This window comes from Alosa sapidissima, chromosome 16, assembly GCF_018492685.1.
Source record: "Alosa sapidissima isolate fAloSap1 chromosome 16, fAloSap1.pri, whole genome shotgun sequence".
Classification (NCBI taxonomy): Eukaryota; Metazoa; Chordata; class Actinopteri; order Clupeiformes; family Clupeidae; genus Alosa; species Alosa sapidissima.
The window spans coordinates 8,954,080-8,977,566 of NC_055972.1; the positions used below are offsets into that span (position 1 = coordinate 8,954,080).

Sequence of the window (23,487 nt, forward strand, 5' to 3'; positions counted from 1 at the left end):
CATTTTCTGTGAGATAGAAAATATTACATGTGGTTCATTTATATTGTCTAATGTACAAGAACATTATTCATGGGATGGTTTCAATGACATTTCGCTATCAATGATAATATCTAGAAAATCTTCCTACCAATATTACAGGTTTATATTTAGTGAATAATATTAGATTGTGAGTCTCACTAATCATCACCCATTTGAGACATTATGTCTATTATGCCACCTTTCACTAGCCAACCATAAATGACATTAACTGCAGATGTGTGCAAAGATACAGTACATGTCATGTCAACTTGAACCTGGACACAACGTGGATAAAGAAACAAAGAAATAAAGGTGGACCATTACTTCACACTACCCACTGACCACTGGGTTTTCTATGTAACCAAAGAGTTTTAAATATACCACCATCCACCATGATATTCTGAACACTGTGCTATTCAACTGTCAAAACATGTCTGGGACAATATTGATTGAGGGTCACATATCATACTTTGTAGCATTGGGGCTCAAATCAACAATGTTGTGACCGAATCCTGACCACAACAACCCACAAGAGTGAATGGCGCGGCGACTCCATCAAACACCAGGCCAGGTCATGGAAACCAGAGCTCAGTCCCAGGCAGACGTCCATTAGCACATGACCACATGCCTTAAACACTGCCTCAGATGAGGCAGCGTGACAATCCCTCCAAGTGACAGATATCAATACCAATCTGAGTCTCCTCCGAGCCACTGCGCTCACGGATCAGACGGCATACACCTGGCTGACCGTGGGACAAGTGTCTGGCTCCCGCGGACCCTGCAGAGATGACAGACACACACACACACACACTCCACACTTATTACCCGACCGCGATGAAGTGCTGCGTGCTATTTTCCGGCTCGCCTTTATTACATTCATTTCAGCGGGGCTCCTGAAGCCTGATGGAGCAGTACCTGGGGCCTGCCGCAGCCTCGGCTGGACGCTGATGCGACGTGACACGGCGACAGAAAACAGGGCGAGGGGGTGGGAATAAAAAGAACAAGGGCCGAGCCGAGGAGCACCGCAGTGGCAGCAAGCGGGGCTCTGGGTGCAGGGCGCGCCCATCACCACGGATCACTGTTCCGCTGGAAGCCCGGTGTCACCATGATGGAGTGAAGGGATCACTCAGACGGCTGCCTCATCTGCCTGCATGATATCAATCTCACAGCCTAATTCAAAGGGACATGGTAAAACATCCTTTAACACCAGGCTGACTCTCTTTCCCTCTGCAGGCTTGAGTGGAGAGGTTACCTTCTCTGTTGGGTGCTTCAAAACAGCTTCTCAATTTGGGTATCAACCTCATGGACACATGACAAAGCTGCCCAAAGATTTAGATGCATATCTCCAGCAGGCAATGCATAATAAAGCAGCAAATAAGGCTTCATTTGATGCCCCCATCATGGTGGAGGAGAGGTGGGGAGACAGGAGGAGAAGATGAAGCAGGTTGAATTAAAACAAATGATGTCACCAGACAGGAATCTATGACAGCCATGACATAACAATGAGAAACTGCTGAACATCCATTAAGGCCTTGCCTCCCCACACCCCATCTAATGGACAGGAGTTTACTGAATCTCTACTTCTGTTAATTAATATGACACATCCTGCTTCAGCATGCAGCCAGGGAGACGGCCGAACAGAACGAGGGAATGATTAACCACGCTGCCTGCTACTGAGGAACAGCCCCCTCCTCTCCTCCTCCTCCCTCTGTCTCCTCTCTCTCTCTCTCTCTCCCCCCTCTGTCTTTCTCTCTCTCTCTCCCTGACATCCTCGGACCATCGTCAGCTTCTGTGCACATCCCCTGACAGGTAGAATAATAACGGTCATACATCACTGCCCTGAAAAGTCCAATAACCTAAATCTTCGTGTGCCACAGACCCCGGGACTCAATTACTTTATTGACATGTAATCTTCATAAGGAGAGAAATATTGAGCATGTAAGGTCGGTCGGTTATGAAGACGTATTATCATATTATCTGCATGGGGGCTGCAGGGGGCTTGGACCTGACAAAGCTAATTATAATCGTACATGTTACAGGGGCTCAGAGCGTATTATGTGCTTGGCTGCATGAAGAAGTCCCTAGCTGAGGTACGGCTCCACCAGGGCTGGGGATCGCAAAGCTGATAGGAGCCGCAGTGTTCTTCCAGGGCACCAGAATTAACCAAGTCAAATATTATGAAGCTCATATCTCACTATCATGCAGTGCTGCCAATACCTTTGAACTACTTTCTTTTTGACCAAACAGTACTGTGGCTTAATTGTATTTACTAATGCCTCCAAAAGGAGACCAAAAACAAAAACAAAAACAAAAACGATACAAAACAAAAAAGATGGCTACCTTAGGCACAGCTTAAAGTTCAGTAGATCTGAGTGTGTATTTGTGCAGTGACTTGAACAGCTGCAGTGCCCAAATGTCACAGTTAGTTAGTGATTGTGGAGGGCTGGCCCTGGGTCTGGAGTCTCTTTCCCCCAAGGTTATCTTAATGCCATACCCCCCTGCTTCGCCAGCAGCAGCATGCATGGCGAGGGAAGCCGCTCAATCTCCAATGAAATCAAGCACGACGTGTGATATATTCTCAGGCCGGGAGTATTCTGAAAGCATAAGGGTGGCAGCAGCCCAGATTACCATTACGATATCTTAGAACTCGGGGCTTAACATCCCATTTATTTGCTTCACAATAATCACAGCAGCACCACGAGGGATGGGGAGGGGAAAGAAAAAAAAACGAGGCCTTGAGTAACGGCCATGGAAGTGCAACTGGGTCAGTGCGTGTAAACACTGGTCCTCACACTCGTGTCTGGAGGACAAGGGGGGAAAGTGGTCCCGCAGGCCGTGGGTGTTCATCTCTACTCATCTCATTTCATGCCATTTTCATCTTTTGTTCCCCCCGCTCCGCTCTCTCCCTCTCCATCTCCCCATCGCACTCGGGCATCTCTGATGGCGGCGGCGCTGGATGGGGAAATGGCAGTCTGCTGGAGGAGGTACAGTGCTCAGCTGCTCCCCTGGGGTACTGGTTAGCATAGCTTAATGGTGTCAAGTGCACAGGCATATTTTATCTCCTCTCATGGGGTAGGCCCATTTGCAGTGATTCAGTCTTAAGAATGGTTCCATTACAGTACAATGTCAAACACTTACCTCCCCCTTTATCACCCCTGTTTTTTCCTGGTCTGGCGTATCTTTTTTAAACCAGCGTATATAAGAATGTGCATGTCTGTGTGCATGCTCCACTGCACTGCTTTTAGCACGGGGACAGAGCTGATGTGGAGAAAAGCAGGAATAAGAGAAAACACAAAACTGGAACAGAAACCAGTCAATAAAAATAAGATCTGACAATAAAATAATATCAGTGGAATTGCCAAATATTTTGTTTTGGTTTCTTATAAAAAGTGACTGAATCTTTCAATTCAATATTGAGTTCAGATGGGACAAGCCAAAAAATGACAGGGCCAAATTTGAAAATGACATGTTCTCAAGTTGGTCAGGTGACCTGACGTGGTGAGGTTAATCACTCACCACACTCTTAAAAAATGTACTCCTCTCCCTGACAAATGACAAAAAAATATTTATGTAAATCACTGCTGTCTGGAATTAAGTTTTAGGCCTCACCCCCATGACTCAGTCAACTCAATAGTCTCGCAGCGACACAGCATGTCAAAAATGATCACCCAATCAAATTATGACAGTAAAATAACTTGTCAGCCTGTATTACAGTGATGGAGAAACCTGCTCAGTCTGTTCACAGCAACTTCATAAACAAATCATTGTGACAGATTAAAAGGTTGCTTGAGACTGTAGCATGTTGCTGACCTTGTTATTTTAGTCCAGAATAGAATATTCTACAGATAGTAGAATAGTGCAGAATATTCTACAAAAATCAAAGGTTAAAACAATGAAAATGAAAGGCGCATTTTTATAGGGTCTGCAAAGTGCTTAAGAACAGCAAAGTGAGCCCAAAAAGCTGACTTCAATTAAAATGACATCAATGAAAATTAAATTAGGCATTACACAGAGAATCATACTTTTACTGTTAGCATAGAGGAGGAATTAACTCAAATTCCCACTGATGGCATATTAATGGGATTCCTCCCTTCAAACAACATCAGTGAATGCAGTGTGCAACTTAGAGGGGAATGAGATGAATAAAGGAAATTATTAGAGCCATTCATCAGGCTGCTGATATTCACACATCAGTCCAAGTCCAGACATGAGTGTGTAAGTGTCTTGTGATTGTGTATTGAAGTTGAGACAGCTGACGATAAATCACAGAATTCACCATTGAACAAGAAACGGTTCAGACAATGGTTCACTGGAGCCTACCGTAACTGATAGATGAGCCCGGCCTCTTGTACCACGTCTGAGCACGAAAACCATACCAATGAATCACTCCAGAATGCCATCTTGTCCCAAGGTGACAAGCGCCTTTCTCTCATCATGTTCAGCTGGTTAAAAAATGTGCTTTATTGCTGTTTAGCATAAGTGGACCACAAATGGTGCTTGGTGTGAACAAGCCTGACTTAGTGCTGACGATGTTGAGGCCACGGCAACATGAGATCCCAGACGAGGCGCCGCGTCGGCACACGGGACGTCAGCCCACTGGGGGGGACATCTCCCCAGATCTGATTTCAGTGATTAATAGGCCTGATAAACATGTAGCGCACAATTAAAGTAGAATGATGGACACTGTCATACAACTAATTGCCATCATTTGTAATTCAAATCGCAGCATGCTTCCTGTTCACACAAACAACAGGCGAGAAATAGTGTGTGTGTGTGTGAGAGAGAGAGACAGAGAGACAGAAAACTTTCTCAAATATGACTCACTCACACACACACACACACACACACCACTTTGGGAGCACATCTTCCCAAAGTCTTGAGTTACTGCTTTATGGCACATTCAAGCCCCCTGTGAGGGAGAAATGTCTTGTTAAATATTTCCACTGGCCCTCACTTCCACCAGCGCTAGAACACAAGAAGTGGTTCAGTGTGCACAGATCGGATTTGCCTCGAGTTCCTCGGCCTGTGCCAGGGCTCCCCACGTCTCCGTGCTAGAGTGCTGAGAGAGAAGGCCTTGACCCGCCGCCTGGCTGTCCATTTCAGACCAGGCAGTCCTGGAGAAACTCGAGGACCCAGCATCGATCCCCCCCCCCACACACACACACACCCTCCCACCTCCCGTAAAAAAACACGCCAACCATCTGGATGCCGTTCCTCTCATAAATTATGATGATAAAGTCCTACGTTTCGAAACCATGAAAGCCGTACCTAACCTGTGCTAACGTTCTGGCGCAACTAAAAGCACGGCGGAAACACAAGCCAACGTCTCCGATGTCCCCAACGCCGAGCAGCAAATCACCCCGCCATGTGAATAATGGTTTGACTGCATTAGCAATCACTCTTGAAGCTGATTATAACATGAGCATAGGGTATCCATTTGTGTGATATATTCACTGTCATGTTCCAGGGAAGCGCCAGTGTTGCTGGGAATCAGACCAAGGTCCCGAGTACCACAAGAATGTTATTGCGAGCGGGCGGGACCAGCTGGCAAACATTCATGCCCTTGTCCATCACCCTGACACTTTCTCAGTACAGGCTGACGAATCGTTTAACTCCCCAAAGCCAAGTACACGGCGGGTATAAATAGATGTGCTGTAGTTGGTTGTTACCCTTAATGATCAAGTGCCGTGAGTTCTATGACATCTCAGGTGAACATATCCTCTCCTCATAACCTTCCATTTCAAAAGGCGCAGTTTATCAGAGCCTGTTTACTTTTTTCACCCCTTTGCTTCCATCGTAGCCACTTCAGAGCCTCTACCACTTGACTTAAACATGGTTTATTAACACACGCCTAACAAACAGGCTGTGTTTACTTCATATTCAAATGACTGCACAAAACTAAAACAAATCTCTTAAATGAAACCCAAGCAAATGCGAGCGCTAAGTTGACACTGTCATGTGTGCTTGAAACACTCTTCCTCTTTAGAAAGGGAGTCTTAGAAGTGAGGCTCCTGAGGTTCTCTTCAGCTACATCAAACAGGAAAGTTCGACCAAAAAAAGAGAAACCAGGGGAAAAAAAACAATGGTGTCAATGACATTTCCCCAAACCCGACACAAAACAGAATTATTCAGTGAGCATCGTGCCATTCTCGTTGGCGGATAATGACACTGTGGAAAGGAAACAATCTCAAAGCAGTTGGGGAAATGGCAAGCCAAGAGTTCAGCAGTTTAAACTGTCAAGGAAGTTAAGTCTTCCCTGGCGTTTTAATCTATCCCGCTCCGTACCGAGACAACCTAGCGCTGCATTCCAGCACTGCGATAAAGAGGGCCTGCCGTACACCACACGACTACCAGCCCAAAAAAAATATATAAATAAAATAAAATAAAATAAAAGCCCAGATTCCCATCCTTCAGAGGGCCGACAGCTGAGTGTTTTAGATGCATTGTGAAGGATCGCAAAACTCTTTTGGCGCTTCCTGGACCATCATTAATCTCCATGGCCAGACTAATGGATATTCATGTTCCTGAGCCAAGCCACTCCTGGGAGGCCCAGCACAGCCCCTGGAGAGGAGCAATATCAGATCAGTCCACAGACACAAAGGACACCAGAAAGCACAGCGCTTATAAAAAAGACATTCAGAGCAGACCACAGGCAGGCACTGTTTATGCTATAAAACTAGATAATGTTTCCTGACTTCAAGTGAGAGTCTCAAATGGACGGGACAAAGAGCATTTAGCATGAGTGCACTGGAGCTTTTGTGTGTTTTTGTGGTAGGAAGGCTATCCTACAAAAGTCTGTGCCTCTAACATTCATCACCATGACTGACGTTGTGTTAACGTGTGCCTTTCTGCTACACAGTGACTGCACATCATTCAGTGTGATAACGACCAGCCTACTAGTCACACACACAATAACATCCACACACACAATAACATCCTAATAACCTCCTCACCTCACCCATGTCTATACTGACACATGCATTTGAATATAATTTTACAAATGCTCCTAAATGCTTCTAAACAACCTTAAATGCCACAAGAGATGTGCCATACTGTATACTTCATCAAATAACACGCAGCTATGTGATTTTTGAGCTGAAGTCCTAGCAGCAGGAATGGGTTAATGGCTGCGCTGATACTCTCCTTATTAAACAGCAGGCCCCGCTCAACAGACATGGCCAACATTTGTCTTCAGTATGAGAATGATCCTCATCTGGGGAGAGATGCCACTGCTATCCTCATCAGGCGTCCGTCTGAAATGTCCCGCGGAGCACGTAGAGGACTTTAATAAGGAACACCAGAGGCAGGCGGACTCTCCCTGAGCCATTTTATGGCCACAGCCTCCATATAATACTCTGACGCATCACAGGAAGCCTTGAGATGAATGGAAAAGAACCATCAGTGGACCAGGCTTGGCCTTCAGTTTATGCCTAGAGATTTGATGAATGAACACAAACCATTTACAGCGGGGCCGAGAGCTCTTCCTGTAAGGCAACTGTGCCAGAGGCAAAGCTACGGGCTATTTGATATGCTTCACCTTATAAACTGGTAAGAGCCATTTCATAGTACTAAATACCAGCCACGCTCATCCATCGACTGCTTCTACTAACAGACAGATTCTGGGCATAAATATTCACAGTGGCCTATCAAACTAGCCCTGTTGCTTAAATAACAACGTGAGCGTGACAACCAAACTTTGTGCAAATGAGTGATGTGTGCTCTCCAGATGTAGGGTAATGGGGGGAGCGGGAGAGGAGCAGCAGGTGTAGAGATCCCCAGTCCTGCTGAGCTTTAAGAGTCAGTGCTTAGCACCCACAGCTCCGTCATCTGGCCGCTCCCTGTCCACACGACAGGCCATTTGTCATCATTTTCACTTTTTTGGCAAAAGAAGAGGGGGGGTGGGGGGACGTGCAGCGCCTTTAATGGAATGCGCTGAGCGGTTCCAGATGTTTGTTTATTTGTTGTTGCCGTGACTGTAAAACAGTTTATTCTTCAGATATGTTCTGTTTCGCCGTGCGAGCCCGTGCCAAGCCATAATGAAAGCAAACTGCAGGCGAAGGGGAGAAAAAGTGCAGAGTCTCTGGGGTGTCGTCAGTGCAGATTTCTCTTTGAAGGCTGCTTTTCCTCCAGGGCTTTTAATAACAGTTGTGTGCCATTTAAAATACATACATACAACACAGCTGGAGCCCTGCCCAGAATAACAGCACAGGGAGGCGGCAGGCCTGATATAGGAGTATAATTTCACTTGCTTTGGTCTCCATGTACATGTAGCTGCCTAAAGAAAAGATTGATGACAGCCCGATCTGCCTTTCTTAATATACACAACAGTATCAAAGACAGCGGCCATTGCATTCCGAATGTCCAGAGGATCTGGGGAAGCCACCGTATATTTCCATTTCAATTATTCATGCTAGGGTCATGGAGACAATAAACCACTGCTATACAGACTACGTAATACATTGCGTACAAGGTGTCCTTTTTCTCTTAAATCTTTATAACAAAAGCCCTCCTAGGAAAGTGTTCGGGTCAGACAATGACTGCATCCATTGGGCGCTGGTGGCTGGTGATTGGCTGTGCTGGGAGCTGCTGCGCTGGACGCTGGGGACTTTAAACCCGAGCTGACAGTAGATCAGGCTCCTGCGGCCACTCGCCCGGTCTCCTCGCTGCCCGCCGGAGTCCGCCCTCGTGTCACGTCTGCGCCGAGACATGGCCTCCCTGCGTAGACCCCCTCTTGTCTCTCCTTTTCTTCTCCTTCTCTAGCTCTCCTTCTTTCTCTTCCTTTTTTCTCCCTCTCTCTCCTCCCGGCTGAGCCTCGGTCTGTCGGCTCCCTGCTTGTCTACCCTTACTTGACTCCAAACGGCCCCAGACAGGGCTGATCCCCAAAGCCACACTGTCCTTCCTTTTTTTCCACCCTCTCTGTCTCTCTCTCTCTCTCTTTCTTTCTTTCTCTCTCTCTCTCTCTTTCTCCTGCCCCCCTTCTCCCTGTCTCTTGCTCTTTTCCTCTCTGGTCTGGCCACTGAGCTGCCAGCACTCTTCCCCTCCTGAGACCTCCTGGTTGCTATAATTACCGTTGGCACGTTGGCTCTGGGGCCTAGGTGCAGGTGACATCAATTGTAGAGATATTGAGAAATCGCACAGAGCCTCTCAGTATCAGACAGCAGGCTGTCAGGCCAGCCTCTAATCCCGTCGGCTAGTGCCATGCAGTGTCTAAGCCACTGCAACGGGAGGGGACTGGATTGTGTGTGTATGTGTGTGTGTATGTATTTGTTTGCATGTGTCTGTGTATGTACTGTAGGTCTTGTGTGTGTGTGTGTCTGTGTCTGTGTGTGTGTGTGTGTGTGTGTGTGTGTGTGTGTGTGTGTGTGTGTGTGTGTGTGTGTGTGTATGTATTTGTTTGCATGTGTCTGTGTATGTACTGTAGGTCTTGTGTGTGTCTGTGTCTGTGTGTGTGTGTGTGTGTGTGTGTGTGTGTGTGTGTGTGTGGGGGGGGGGGGGGGGGGGGGGGGGGGTCTTTTGTGTGTGTGTGTGTGCCAGTGACTTTAAGAGAATGCTACAAGGTACATTTTACATGTGCACTGAGCAGAGGTGATTATGTGGTGGTGAAGATTTCCACTCGTAAAAAATGAGAAAAATGTAAACACAGCGAAAAATCATCGTGTTTGCTCCAGAACCATTTTCTGCCATTTCATTAAAGTATGTTTTTATCATGCAGTCAAAGGTGAATGCAAATAAAAGAGTTACAGTGAAGGAGGCAGTGCATTAAGCAAATAGAATATGTAATAAGTCAAGATAAATAAAAAGCCCATGATAAAGCCTGTGGACTAAAGGGAACTGAAGGACAAAGATTAGGGTTGTGTTATCTAACACTGCAGTACAGTATCGTAAAAATAACAAATGGTAAGTGTCAGCCTCCCCAAATCTAAGGGGGAGCAAAAATATTTCATATGTCAGGTCCCGCGCACCTTTTAATGGACTATTCTCAAGCAACATGATTTTGACAAAGCGCCGGACGTTTCTTTCCGCCGCATTTGAAAGATGCGGGTCAGCCTTTGTGAAATAGATCTGTCCTTGGTGAGGGGCTGTGGAGCGCACAGATGACCTCACACACACACACACACACACACACACACACACACACACACACACACACACACAGGAGAGCCACTGGCGGGGCGTCCAGAGAGAGAGGAGGTGTTCAGGTGTTGTGTGTGCGGCGGATGACGCCGGTGATGAATGCCTCGTGCATAAATACCACTTCTTCTCCGTCAGCGCCACCCAACGCCATAGACATTTTTCTTTTTCCTGTTCTGCTGTCAGACCTTGACTAGCTGACTGCTCCAGGAGAATTTAAACATTCTGCTAATATTCGCCTACCGCTGTGTAAGACACCATTTTCTTTTTAATCTAACCATGCATAGGGTCCCATTTGGTGCCTTTGTTTAGTCTCCTGATAAATCTCCCTGGCAAGGATGTCCACACACAGATTTTCACATTCAAGCAAATGCAGTATTCGGGACAGTCTGGACACACGTGAGAAGCATGCTCCTACCTTTGTGATTCTTGCCATCTCTGGATCCTCTGGGCAAAGGTGTGTAAGGAGTGGCATGGCATTCTGGCCTGTCACTGGAGTCCTGCATGGGAGAAAAGGATCATTAGAGACAGATAATGCATTTCAACTCTGAGCCAGTCTGAGTCTGTGTGTGGGTGGACCCCCTTTAACACAACATCCCTCAGGGAAAAGTGCAAAATAATAATATGGCTGGTTTCTAATTCATTCACTTATTGTAAAGAGAGTCAAAATTAAAACCCCAATTTGTCACTACCGAATCAAGTCAGATTGAAATGATTGATGATAAAAAATAAAGGAGAAAGAAAGACAGAGGAGAGGGAGAGAAAGGGGGAAAGAGAAAAGCAAGAGAGAGAGAGAGAGAGAGAGAGAGAGAGAGAGAGAGAGAGAGAGAGAGAGAGAGAGAGAGAGATTTCATTGCCCTGACTGATTGTCCAAGTGCCATAAATTTTATCAGTGTGGGGCAGAAAATGTTCAAGCCACCATTCGTGTTTTATCACTGAGCGCAGGAGGGCAGGTTTCATTACTTTGTGGAAGGGGGCGAGGCGCGCTCCGACCCTGGCTTTGATTATCTGTTCCCTGCCTGTTTGGGGGGGTGGATGGGGGCGGGGGGCTGGTGGTGATTCTGGGCTTGTGGGTGTTCAGAGAGGGAGGGGAAGGGAACAGGGGGGGCCTCTCCACGGCTGAGCCATGAACAGGAATTGGAGGTCATCTTGAGGTCAGGCATCCACTCTCTCTCTCCGCCACTCCTGCGGGCTGCTCTGTGTTTACAGTCCAACAGGTGGCATAATGCCCGCGCCACGTGTCCAGCGTGTCCACCCTCCACCCCACACCCTCGGTGGTCAACTCACCCTAAACACAAAAGCGCTCGTGCCGGGTGCAAAACTGCTTCAGCAGAGCCAGAGCCCAGAGCTGGCTTTCTACAGGTCCAAAGGATGCCCTTCGTATTATTTCCTTCCTCTCTAAATGTTCTTTCAACAGCAAGCTACCCCATTTTTTTTGCTGGCCTGCAACAAGCCCTGGGAGTGGGCAGTTTATCATGACATGCTGCTGATATCTGATGCCTTTGCAAAAACAGCTTCCACCTCTGCAGGCGAGATCTCACAGGCTCTTTAATCACCATAGAAATTCAAACTGACAAATACATATTAGAGGAAGGGCAGGAGTTTTTTTTTTCCAAATGTTGTTTTTCTGTAGTGCTGAGGACATCCTTGAGAGGAAAATTGGATTCAGGTAAACAGTGTGGCTTAGAGAGCAAAAAGAACAGAAATATAGATCATAAGAACAACTATGGTAATACAGTCAGGGGGGAAATATAATTTCATTTCATTGCAGAAGACAAGAATTCTAATAAAACATAAAGGGATATAAAGGGGTCCATGTGTAGTTGAAGCCGTGTGTTTGTGAGGTTGTGAGGTGTGCTGCCGTGTGTTTGTAAGGTTGTGAGGTGTGCTGCCGTGTGTTTGTGATGTTGTGAGGTGCGCGTGTGTTTGTGAGGTTGTGAGGTGTGCTGCCGTGTGTTTGTGATGTTGTGAGGTGTGCTGCAGTGTGTTTGTGATGTTGTGAGGTGCGCCTCTCTACGCTCCCCTGGCCGCGTTTGTCTCTCCTGACGTCAGCGGTACTGTGCTAGAGTCAGCTCTGACCTGCCCCAGCTAATTTCCTCTCAGCCTGACAGATCAAGAGGCCTTCCCCACCAACATCCCTTTTCGGACGCACAAAGCCCCTCGTAATCCCACTGCTGGCCCACAATTAATCTTCCCAGTTGCCACATTATTAACGGCACCACCCACAGGCACAGGGGCTCGGCTGGCTCAGAGCCACCCCACCCTGCAACCCCCACCCCCACCACCACCACCCATTCCCCTAAAACACTGTCTCTCCACCAGCACCGCCACCACGCCATGTCAATCACGAGGGGCTCCACCCACCCTTCACACAAAAAAGTGACCTGCTGTCAACATCAGAGATTTCCAGGATTACCCCCTCTCCACCTGACCCCACCCGCGTCTCCTGATCAAACACAGACCCCCTCCCAGATGAAGATTAATCGGGAGCGCCCTCCCACTTCCTCCCCTCCTCCCTCAACCACCCCCCCCCCCCCCTTGCCTCTTTCTCTTTCTGCAGTGACCCATCCTGCACATGAGAAAGAAAGGCCGTCTGATAATGAGAATCCCTGAAAAACTAAAGTTCAGGGGGGGGGGGGGGGGGGGGAAGAAAAGGGAGAAAATCTCTATTTGAATCCCAGCTGTTTACCAGGCAGCCTGTGTCGGCCTTAAAGGGTGGCTTAGACAAGAGGCCCGGCGGCTTTGATCAGCACCCTTGAATCCCATGAATTCATTTATTTGGTGGAGGGCCTGAAGCACACAGACGGCAGAGAGCTCTCTCCCTCTCCACAGCTGCCCTTCCTCTCTAGCCTCTCCAAAACTGAATCGACCACTGCCACTTGGGTAGATTATCTGTGCCGTCTCGCATATATCTGACGGTTCCACAAAAGCTTTTGGCTGAGATAAAACTTTGATATTTCCACTGAAGCACATCTTAGAGTTGCCTTGTTTGTCCCTCTCCGAAAAAAATAAATAAAATAAATAAATAAAATACTTCAGACATATCAGTTTGACAATAGCAGAGACAGAATCGTACATGCACAAACAAACACAAGCACGAACACAAGAAAACAAAGGCCATAGAAACAAGTGAATAAAAGGCAACACTTGAGAGTTTCAGTGTGTGTGTGTGTGTGTGTGTGTTTGTGTGTGTGTGTGTGCGGTGGCACGGCTGGGTCTGGGCTTGGATGAAAGAGGCTTCAGATGGCGCTAGGCTGCAGCGGCCGACACACAAGCGGCATGACAAGGCCTCTCACTCAGCCCACTGCTCCATCACACATCCATCACAGAGCGGCGGCAGCACTCAGCAGATGGCACTCTGCTGTTGGGAGGTCTGCACCAAACAATCCTGACTGCTCCAGATCAGTGAAGGCATCCTACCCTAACAGTGCCATACCACGGACACTTTCCACAACTTTCATTTTCTCCCCATTTATGATCACGATAAACTAATAGTAAACATTATTAAGTTCAATTTATTTTTATAAAGTGCAGACTGGCACATTAAATGAAAACATATGTATGCATATGTAATGGTGTAAGATGAACAGCACAGGATACGAGTTAGAGAAGAGTGTCCAAGCTAAAGGAGTGTCCCACATCACATAATCTCTCTCACTTACCTTCTGGCTAAAAATGAACCAGATCACTTTAATTATTGATATATTACACAGAGGTCCCTTTTGTATATGCTACCCATCCCTCTCTCTCTCACACACACACCCACACACACATCCATGGACACAACCACATTTGCCTGTCACACACACAATGCTGTGTGGTTGTCTCTGGCTAGTGTGGAGCACAGGGCTCCAGGCTGTGCTGGCTCTGAGCAGATGGGGGTGCTGCAGCGCAATGTATTTATGAGGCTGCCGCACACAGCCTACTCATCACACACAGTACAGCAGAGCTGGGCCTGGGGTTCTGGGCCTGGGGTTCTGGGCCTGGGGTTCTGAGCCTGGGGTTCTGCGGCTGGGGTTCTGCGGCTGGGGTTCTGCGGCTGGGGTTCTGGGGCTGGGGTTCAGGGGCTGGGGTTCTGGGGCTGGGGTTCTGCGGCTGGGCATATGCTGCCTGCTGCCATCATTACTGTCTTCATCCTCTGACTAATCAGTCCTGTTTACGCGGATGCAGTGGGGATGGACACATGTGGGGGGTCGGGGGTGGGACGTAAGCGCACCCCTCCTGGAAGAGGGAGAGTGCCGGACGGGGCCCATGACAGAGCCTCGGTCCCGACTGGAGGCCGAAGCCCCGGAGAAAGAAATCCACTGCGCAGTGCCAGGGTGAAATATGACTCCTCTGCAGTCACAAACACACAAACACACACAAACACACACACACACACACACACACATACAAACTGTCAGAATCATCTTCAGCATTTAATAAAGAAGTGCTGATAACTCCTGAAAGCAGTGTGATAATCAACCCCCTACAAATCACCAGTTGAGATTGGGAGGAGTGGGGGCAAGAGAAAGAAAGGAGTGAGATAGAAAGGGAGAAGGAGAGAAAAAGGATGATAGTGATTGAAGAGACATTTTGAAAAAGAAACTATGCTGGGGCTTCACTGGGGACATGCTTCTCTCAACAGCCATCTGGGCTCAACGGGAGCATCCCAGCAGATGAGAGACTTTTGTCTCCAGTGCAACAACATGCTCCCACAGCCTGATCAGCAACACAATCTAATTAGCAGCCCAGATAAGGGAGAAAGAGACAGAGTCCCAGAGAAGAGAGGGAGAGAGAGGAGAAAGGAATAAGTGTAAACACCAGTGCTTTTTTATCTCCTTATACATCTGGACAAGTAGACAAAGTGCTAAAACGAAATAAATGTGCCCTGACAGCCACATCAAAGGGTTCAGCCAGAGGCTTACTGCTACTTAAGGCACAGGAATGCTGTTGCTAAGCATCAGCCTACAACCTATCAGACCCTAAAGAAGGACCTGGCTTTCCTTTAAGAAGAGGATAGGGAAAATGAGAGAGTGAGTGAGAGAGAGAGAGAGAGAGAAAGAAAGAGAGAGGGAAGGAGAGAGAGACTCCACAGTAAGGGGCGGCTGGGGATTCAATGAGATTTTTGTAGCTTAAAGCAATTGTTAGAAGAAACAAGCTTTCTGTTGTGTTTTCTCTTGACACCATTTGGGCTTTTTGTGCTTGCAAAAGACATGTAGAGAAATATCTTTTGATATGTTTTCTCTTTGGGTATGTATCAAAAAGTATTTTGTGTGAGTGAGTGTGTGTTTCAGCGTGCATGTGTGAAACTTGCTTGTCTTCATTTTAAACACTAGCACTATTTTCTGATGATCTAAAGATCACAAGGGGAAAGAAACTTGTTTGTATGCTTGAGTCAACATTTTTGCTGGTTTGACATGTAGCCTCCAAAAGAATTAATTCAAGATTTAGCCATGCTAGCACCAATGATTACCTCAACAGAGAATTAATACAAAAAACACCCAATACAAAATTAAAGGAGCAAGATATTTGATTTATAACTCATAACTCAACATTTCTCAAAGTGAATACTTCATCATGTGGAGGGCATTAAAATATTACATGTCAGTAAGTCTTAAATTATAAGCAAAAACATTTCAAACGCTCTCAGTTGAAACAACAAAGCTGAGGTAGGGCCTTGACAGAGCGCTGCGATGGAATGGAAACACTGTAAATGTGTGGAACAGAAATACCACACTGTGAAGTCCAATAAAAAAGGCTTACTTCGGCATTAGAGTGACCACCACAGACGGAGCAGACTTCAAAAAGGCCTCACTTTTATGGCTTTGACCTTGATAATTGTATTTAAGATGGATAGTCGTAATATGTTTTAAATTGCTGTTGTGCGCATAAAAGCTTATTAATTCTGTTTTCTTTGGTAATGACTGGGGAGAGAGCATTTGATGTAATAGTGCCCTCAGTCCAGCCTTTAAAGGGGCTTGAGTATGGCGTTAGCACAGCAGGAGTGGAGTTGAGCATGCATTTAATGATTTACCAGTTCTACTCGAGTGAACTTGTGCTAAGCAAATCAGTGAGTGATCAGTGATCACAAGCGAAACTGTTTTTGCTTCAAGCAGGAGGCAAATTGGGCACAGCGTACCACAGCACAGCGTTCTCTGTGTCGGCCTCTGCGGGAAGACATGGAAAGGTTGCATACATGAAGTTAATCGTCCATATCAAGCAGCCTTCTACTTAATCCTGTGTTTTGAGGGCTGCAATTTAAAGAGAGATCTGACCTTTCTGCTGCTATTGTCGGCAAAAGTCTTTTAAATGGTACAAAAACACATTTGAGGCTGAATGGCCTCTTAGATTTCATTAAGTTAGCATGAGCACGCAGATACGAATGTCAAGAGTCTAATGGAACAAAACAATGCAAACAGCAGCATGTATGAGTTTCCTGTGTTTGTAAGGAATCAATTACAGCTCAAACATTTCTAGAATAATGCAGATAACCCAGCAGCACTTTTAGAGGAAATCTCGCTCCAGACAACACACAGACACATCAGACATATTAACCTACAGCACTTATCTAATATAATCTACAAAAATGTTCAGAGACATAACATACAGGGGAGATGGGGGAATTACAAAATGTTTGATTAGGCACAGAAACATGGTAAAAACCTTTAAAGTAAATATTTACAAATATTGCTCTTTTGTTTGTGATGACATTTGAAACACTAAGGTTATTGTCTCAAAGCATATCTTGGATCGCTTTAAAAATAGAACACTCTGGAAAAGTGTAGTGTTGTCTTGTGAGTCACAGATTTCTGAAATAGCTTGAAAGGAGTGTATAAATTCCATCTAATAAGTCGTGATTTCTGTCTCGGCTTGGCTCCTTCTCACACAGACGTGTGACATATCATGAGGCTTTCTGTGTGATGTTAAATAACTGAAGATTCTCCGAGCAGGACTGTCACACCAGGTTGTCGGGAATGCTTCCCATGCAATTAGATGCTCGGAGACATTTGAAGAGCGACCCACAAGAAAGAGTCACAAAAACTGACATGTGAGCTTAAAGGAAATTAGCTCTTCAGACGAGTGAAATGTGAAGGTTACTTAGCAATGCTTAAGCGAGAGAGCAACTCTGTGAAGTGCTCGCTCGACTCAGCCCTGCTATGAACACTGCCATTTTCTTCACTTTCAGCTCGCTTGAGTCAGGGAAGATCACAGGAGAAATGAAAACTAATTTTGACTTGGGGCAAGCTCCCCCTTCCCACCCCTCCACTGCTACCCCTTCAAAAAAAGAGAGATGTGTCTAAATAATGAGAGCTCTTGATGTTTCCGGGAGATATGTGATGATACAGACACTCACCCACACACTGATACACACACACACACACACACATGCACACACACACTACACAAAATGCAAAAACACACTTAGATACACTACACTAATCCACACTCAGACACAAACACACAAAAACACACACACGCAAGCAAATACACACTATACAACACAAACACATAAAGTCTGCACACACATACAATACAAATATTCTCTTCATTAAAATCTGATGTATTATAGCCTGATGGATCATTTCATCATTTATGTTCAGTAACACAATTACTGTAAATTTCCAAAGCAATATGAAAACAGTACTAGCCACCGTATATTAAGTCAACCAAGAAGTCGCTTGTATGAAGTATTATTCATTACAACCCATAACTAATCATCCACATCATTTGGTAGGAACACGTGTCTTTAAATCACCCATGTTGTCAGACTGGCATCACAACAGCAGTTGTGACAAACTGGATCACTTCACCACAGATAAAGGGCGAGTAAACAATGGCAGCACAGGTCTGTGTTTGTTGTGCTTGTGGTGGTGGTGGTTGTTGTTGTTGTGGAGCTGTGAAGAGAGAGCAGGCAGGAGCACTGGCCCCCTCCTCAGCCTCCCTCTCTCCCAGGAGAAGGACTTATGAAGGTGAGTGCTTTCATGACAGGCTGGGAATAAAAGAGACAAACCAGGGATAAAAATTAAATAAAAAGTAGCTGTCTTAAACAGTAATTGCACTCCTTTGCTGAGCATGCTTTCAGATATATAAACTTGATTTACTGTCGCCTCGCTACTACAAATCAGGCCGGGGAGAAACACTTGTGCTATGAAATTGTTTAATCTCATCAAGTTCTGCTTTCACAGCAAGCCATAAATCACAAAGTCTTTGTTATCATAGACCTCCATGAGCGCCTCTCAGGCAGGCAATGGATCGTGGGTATATATAATCTTGACTGCACAAACAGCGGGGTCGTCGCCGGCTGAAATACTTTCATATTAGCGGCGGTGCAGCTGCTGGAGCACAGGCCCGTGATGGATATCTCATTTCCTACACTCTGCATCTATTTCCAGCAAATTATTACTGCATAAATTTCTTGTCAACAGAAACGGCCAATTAATTAAGCTAAAGATGAACTCGTGATCACATCGACAAACCAAATAGAAGGGTGTGCATGTGGGGGTGTGGGAATTTTCCAGTTAGTGGATTTACGGCAAGGGTCAGATAAATTAATGATTTCAAAACTTCACCATAAACTCCCCCACCAGTCTAATATGTACACAGAAGCTCCCAGTGCAGACTCGCCGCTGATAGATTAACATAAAGTGTATTTATGCTCGGTGTCAGTGGTTTGATGACGGAGACAGTGAAAAAGGTTTATTACTGTAGAATAATATGCACTGCCAACCTTCTGATTTGGACTCATCACTGAGGACAACAAAGGACCACTTTGACTGTTGCTGGGACAGAATGCACACGGAGGAGGCTACTGAATGCATAATTCATAGGTAACTGTGGAGCATCTATTTGGCTTGGGCCATCTATCTACGGGTGGATCTCCACAACACAGATGAGCTGGAAGATTTATATGTATTTGAGGTCTTTTCTAGATAAATCACAGACTGCAATTACACATGGAGAGGCGCAGCTGTGACCCCAGACTGAACTAATGACACGGCAATATTTAACATCTTTCCATCGTCTGCCTTCTTTATTTTGGCTAAAGACTCAAGACTAAAAGAGAAAATATTTAAAATGTCTGTTTAAAGTCTGTTGACACAAGTTTAACTGATGGCATTAGGGTGTCTGCAGCACAAATGTCGTGTTTACCATCATCATTACATCCTGCCAAATTCAAACAATAACAACTATTTGTCAGATTTAAAATCTGGACTTTTCCCAATTAGTAACCCATCTAAACTGTTCACTGCTTATCAATATACTGAGTAGAAACAGCATTGAGGCCAACATGCTGTTTCTAGTGGGCAAGTTTTCAACAATCAGTTGAATTGTAGTAATTTCTGGTGGACATGAAAATACATTCTAGCATATGATTTGGTTCTTCTGGCCCAAACCTCTATGGTTTCAGCCAGTGCTAGGTGTGCTTCAAACACAACAAAGCCTGCACTGGTGGTGAGAGGGTAGCTGTGCTGCAACACAGTGGGCTCATGTCTGAACAGCCTGAGCTGCGGCGTGTGTGTGCTGTCTGTAAATGGCCGTGCCGTGTTATAATACGGGGCCAGTCAGGAAGGTTCTGCTGAATGTATTATTTATAATCCTCACAGCCTGTCCCCCTGATTAAGCCAACAGAACTTTGTTTTACTGGGTTCTGCCTTTAATCTGTCTCTCAGGGAGATAAATGAGCATGTGGCGTGCCAGCTCTCGGCTCTCCTTCGCTCACTCGCTCTGTTTATCTCTCGCCCTGTGACACATCAAGAGCCCACACATCTGCTCCGCCGGCCGCACAGCCACGCCTGGTCAGAGTCCATGATGCTCCCCTTCCCCTTTCCTTTCCTCGCTCGGTCACTTTCTCGCCTCTTCGACACATTTGAATTCTTTCTCGACGAAATCACATCAAAACAAGGATCCGCTCGTTCGGAGAACCAATACTCGGCTCACTGGCTGATTAATAATAACACACTAAGAGTCGTATCTCATTCTGTTCTCTCTTAATGGCGTTACGGTAGTTGTCGAGAATTCAAAAAGGGGGGGGGGGGCTGAGGGACTTTGTGTGAATGTTTGTTTTTTTCCCTTCCTTTCCAGTGTTCCCTCCCCTCGGCCCGGTGCTAAATCACAGTCCCTGTCAGAGAGCACTAAGCTGGTGTGTGTCACAGGGGAGAGCAGGAAGCCCTGCGTATAATTCTGTCCATCAACTTAATTTATCACATCGGTAGCTTTGTAATCATGTGCCATAAGTTATGGGGGAGTGACACAAAGGAATTCGGTTCGAAGGCAAAGTGTTCATCAAACCCAGGGTCCGGCCAGGCTAGTCTCTCCGCAGCTCACTCTCTTTATATAAGGGGAGGAAAGCACGGGCCTGCAGCTGTGTTATCATGCCATCTGGACACCAGCACTATGGCTCTGTGGTTAGAGGGCTAGCCCCGTGGAGAAACACTCTGGGACTGGACCTGGATCCCCTCACCTTTTGAACTCCGGTTGCTAATCGCATGCAGCAGAATACCTCAAGTTTGTAAATACTGTAACTGGGGCCTCAGGCTTCAGCATCTATTAGAATTTAGATGTGGAGGGAGCCTGCCAGCTCTAAACCTGAGACACATTCCAACACTACTACTGTTTGTTAACATTTATGACACATAGCAAAACTTTTCAGTACAGATAATAATGTAAACATCTTTAGCATATCAACTTAAATTTCCCCTTGGGGATCAATAAAGTAAGTAAGTATGTATGTATATGTGTGTGTGTATGTATGTATGTATGTATGTATGTATGTACTGTATGTATGTATCTATCTATCTATCTATCTATCTATCTATCTATCTACAACTCTTAGGGTGTATTGTATTGAGTTAGACATATCAACACTCCAGTAAACACATTTGTATTTTGTTTTGCATTGTGTTGCGAAAGAGAGTATTTCTAACAAGTGTGTACAATTCTTGTGAGTGCATTGATCTATCTTGTTCACACATTAAATGTGTCTTGTGTGTTCAAGATGCTTTCTTCTTGTTTGCACATTTTTTTATGTGATTTGCCTGCCTGAATCATACAGAGAGAAGGTTGGAGAAGACTCCTAAAGGTGTAGTCTGTGATCCCAATCCCAAAACGTTTTTAGCAAATTCAACAAGCTGCAGTCCTCCAGCTCTCCATTTCGTGAGTACACTTGACAAATCTGGTGTTCGCACACAGTGTAGTGTAGTGTTTCCATGTAGATGGGAAACAAACATAGTGGCTCTGGCCAAGTCATAAACAGCCAATCAACATGCAGTTTGAAGTGCATGAAAGAGAGGGTTTCATTTGATTGGCTGGTGAAGTCAAAACAACCTTTCTCCAGAATCACAGACTGCAGCTGAGTCTTCTAAGAACATATTTTTTGGTTTGAGACAGGGGCTCCATAGTTTTGTATTAAGGAACTCAAAGAACTACTTAAATGGGCACAGACATTCCTTTTTCTGTGAACAGTGAACCATTCAACTATTGTTAGCATGCTGTGAATACCTAAAAACTTTAAGTATAGTATATATACTCTTTAAGTATTTTAGAAGATGCCTCTTGCATATGTCCCAAACAGGTATATGCTCAGGGTCTACGTGGATAGTTGTTAATGAGAACACTTGCCCTTTTGTAAACATCAGAACATCCTATCATCATAGTCACATAATGTTTTGACAAAACAGTACAGTACAGAATAATAATAATAATAATAAATAAAAGTCAATTAAACAGATCGGTGTCCTTCAAAGGATCAGACCTATTTGTTGATTCAACCTTGGTGAGAAACAGTAGCTGATTTACAAGATCCTCCACTTGGGTCGACACACTGGCTGCGATTGTATCCCAGCATAAAGACAGACACGGCTCGTAAGACGCTAACAATGAGCTATATCTCCCTGTGGTCTGCTCGCTGTGGCTGCATTTGCATATCAAGCCACTAGGCTGATGTGTAAACGTGCTCCATCAGATGCTGGCGCTGATGAGAGCCATTCATCCCTAGCCCAGCCTCCCAGCCTCAGAGCCAGACAAAGCGAGGAGGCCCTGAAAGAGACATCTCATGTCATAGCCCAGGAGAGATAATGGAATCGTTATACCTCCTTGATCACACACTCACTCAGACACACACTCTCCCTTTCTTTCTCTCTCTCTCTCTCTCTCTCACACACACACACACACACAGACACACACACACACACACACGCAGACATATATACACATAAAATTCCACAGCACTTCAGTGCAATGGCCCCCTGTTCCTTTGTCTTTTTTTTCATGAGAATGGCTTTTTTATCTGAGCACTTCAATTTGCAAGCCTTGCTGGAAGGCAACTCCTCCTGATATGTTAATTGCAGGGTACTTAAGTACTAAAAGATTAACATAAAACCCTTTGGAAACAAGCTAATAGTTGATGATAATTTGTCCGTGGCCTTTGTCTGTCTATCACTGCATTGCCGCTAGCTGTAATTTTTATCAAGGGGCTGTAAAATATCATTTAAACAAGTTCACTTACAGATAATTAATAACAGAAACAGCATTATTCAATCTAGCTCCTCCGGCGCCATTAACAATCAAGGAACTAAAATATAATTAAACTATTTTATTTTATTAATCTATTCATTAACTTGAGCAAATGATGACTCTCTGACGAACTGTCACAGAAAGCAATTAGGCACTCAAGTGTCAAGTACGGCTTAGTTTGATTAGAGATTTTCAATTAGAGGCAGGTGATGAGATCGTTTTAATACCTCTCAGTAACAACACAAAAGCAAGTCAACACAAAAAACACGGATGACATGGATCATTCAGTGAACTCTGCTTGTGACTGAAAAGGATTTTTAAAAGGTGGCTCACAGGATTACAAACCTGTGATCATCTTTTTAATGAACACCAAGCAAGCAGTGAAATAAAGAAGCTTATTGTGAGTGAATTAAAGTAAAAATGAAAGAATAATTTCGGGTAGAGCATAATTGCGTGTCAGAAATACTATTATACTCTGCATAACTCTAAGACTGAAATGCAGACATGACACCACCCAGGACGACATGCAGAATAGCCTGCCTTTATGTATATGTGACCAGTGAGACATAAAAGCCGGGCTGCTACTAAGTGAAGGGAAAGGTGGCCGGTGTCAGTGTGAATTTATCATCTCTGACAGCCTCTCCTGGCAATAGAGGAGATGAGGTCAGAGGAATAAAGTCCAGAGCAGTTCTCTTATCTCTCGCCATGATGTAGCGGAGGGGGGAATAAACATCACTCTAATCAATGGATCAAGGTTAGAACCATGTAGTTGCACATCCCCTGAGTGTCATGACCTTTAGTTTCAGTCATAGGGAAATCCTAAGAGCCAGTGGCTATTACTAA

At 45.3% G+C, this 23,487-nt stretch overlaps 1 protein-coding gene across 1 annotated transcript in view; it reads right to left on the minus strand.

Moving 5' to 3' along the window:
- Positions 1-23,487, minus strand: part of lrmda (leucine rich melanocyte differentiation associated) — a 195,120-nt gene that overhangs the window by 12,747 nt on the left and 158,886 nt on the right. Inside the window, exon 6 of the mRNA XM_042066373.1 lies at positions 10,568-10,649. Coding sequence (XP_041922307.1) covers positions 10,568-10,649 — 82 coding nt within the window. The remainder of the gene's footprint in view (positions 1-10,567; positions 10,650-23,487) is intronic.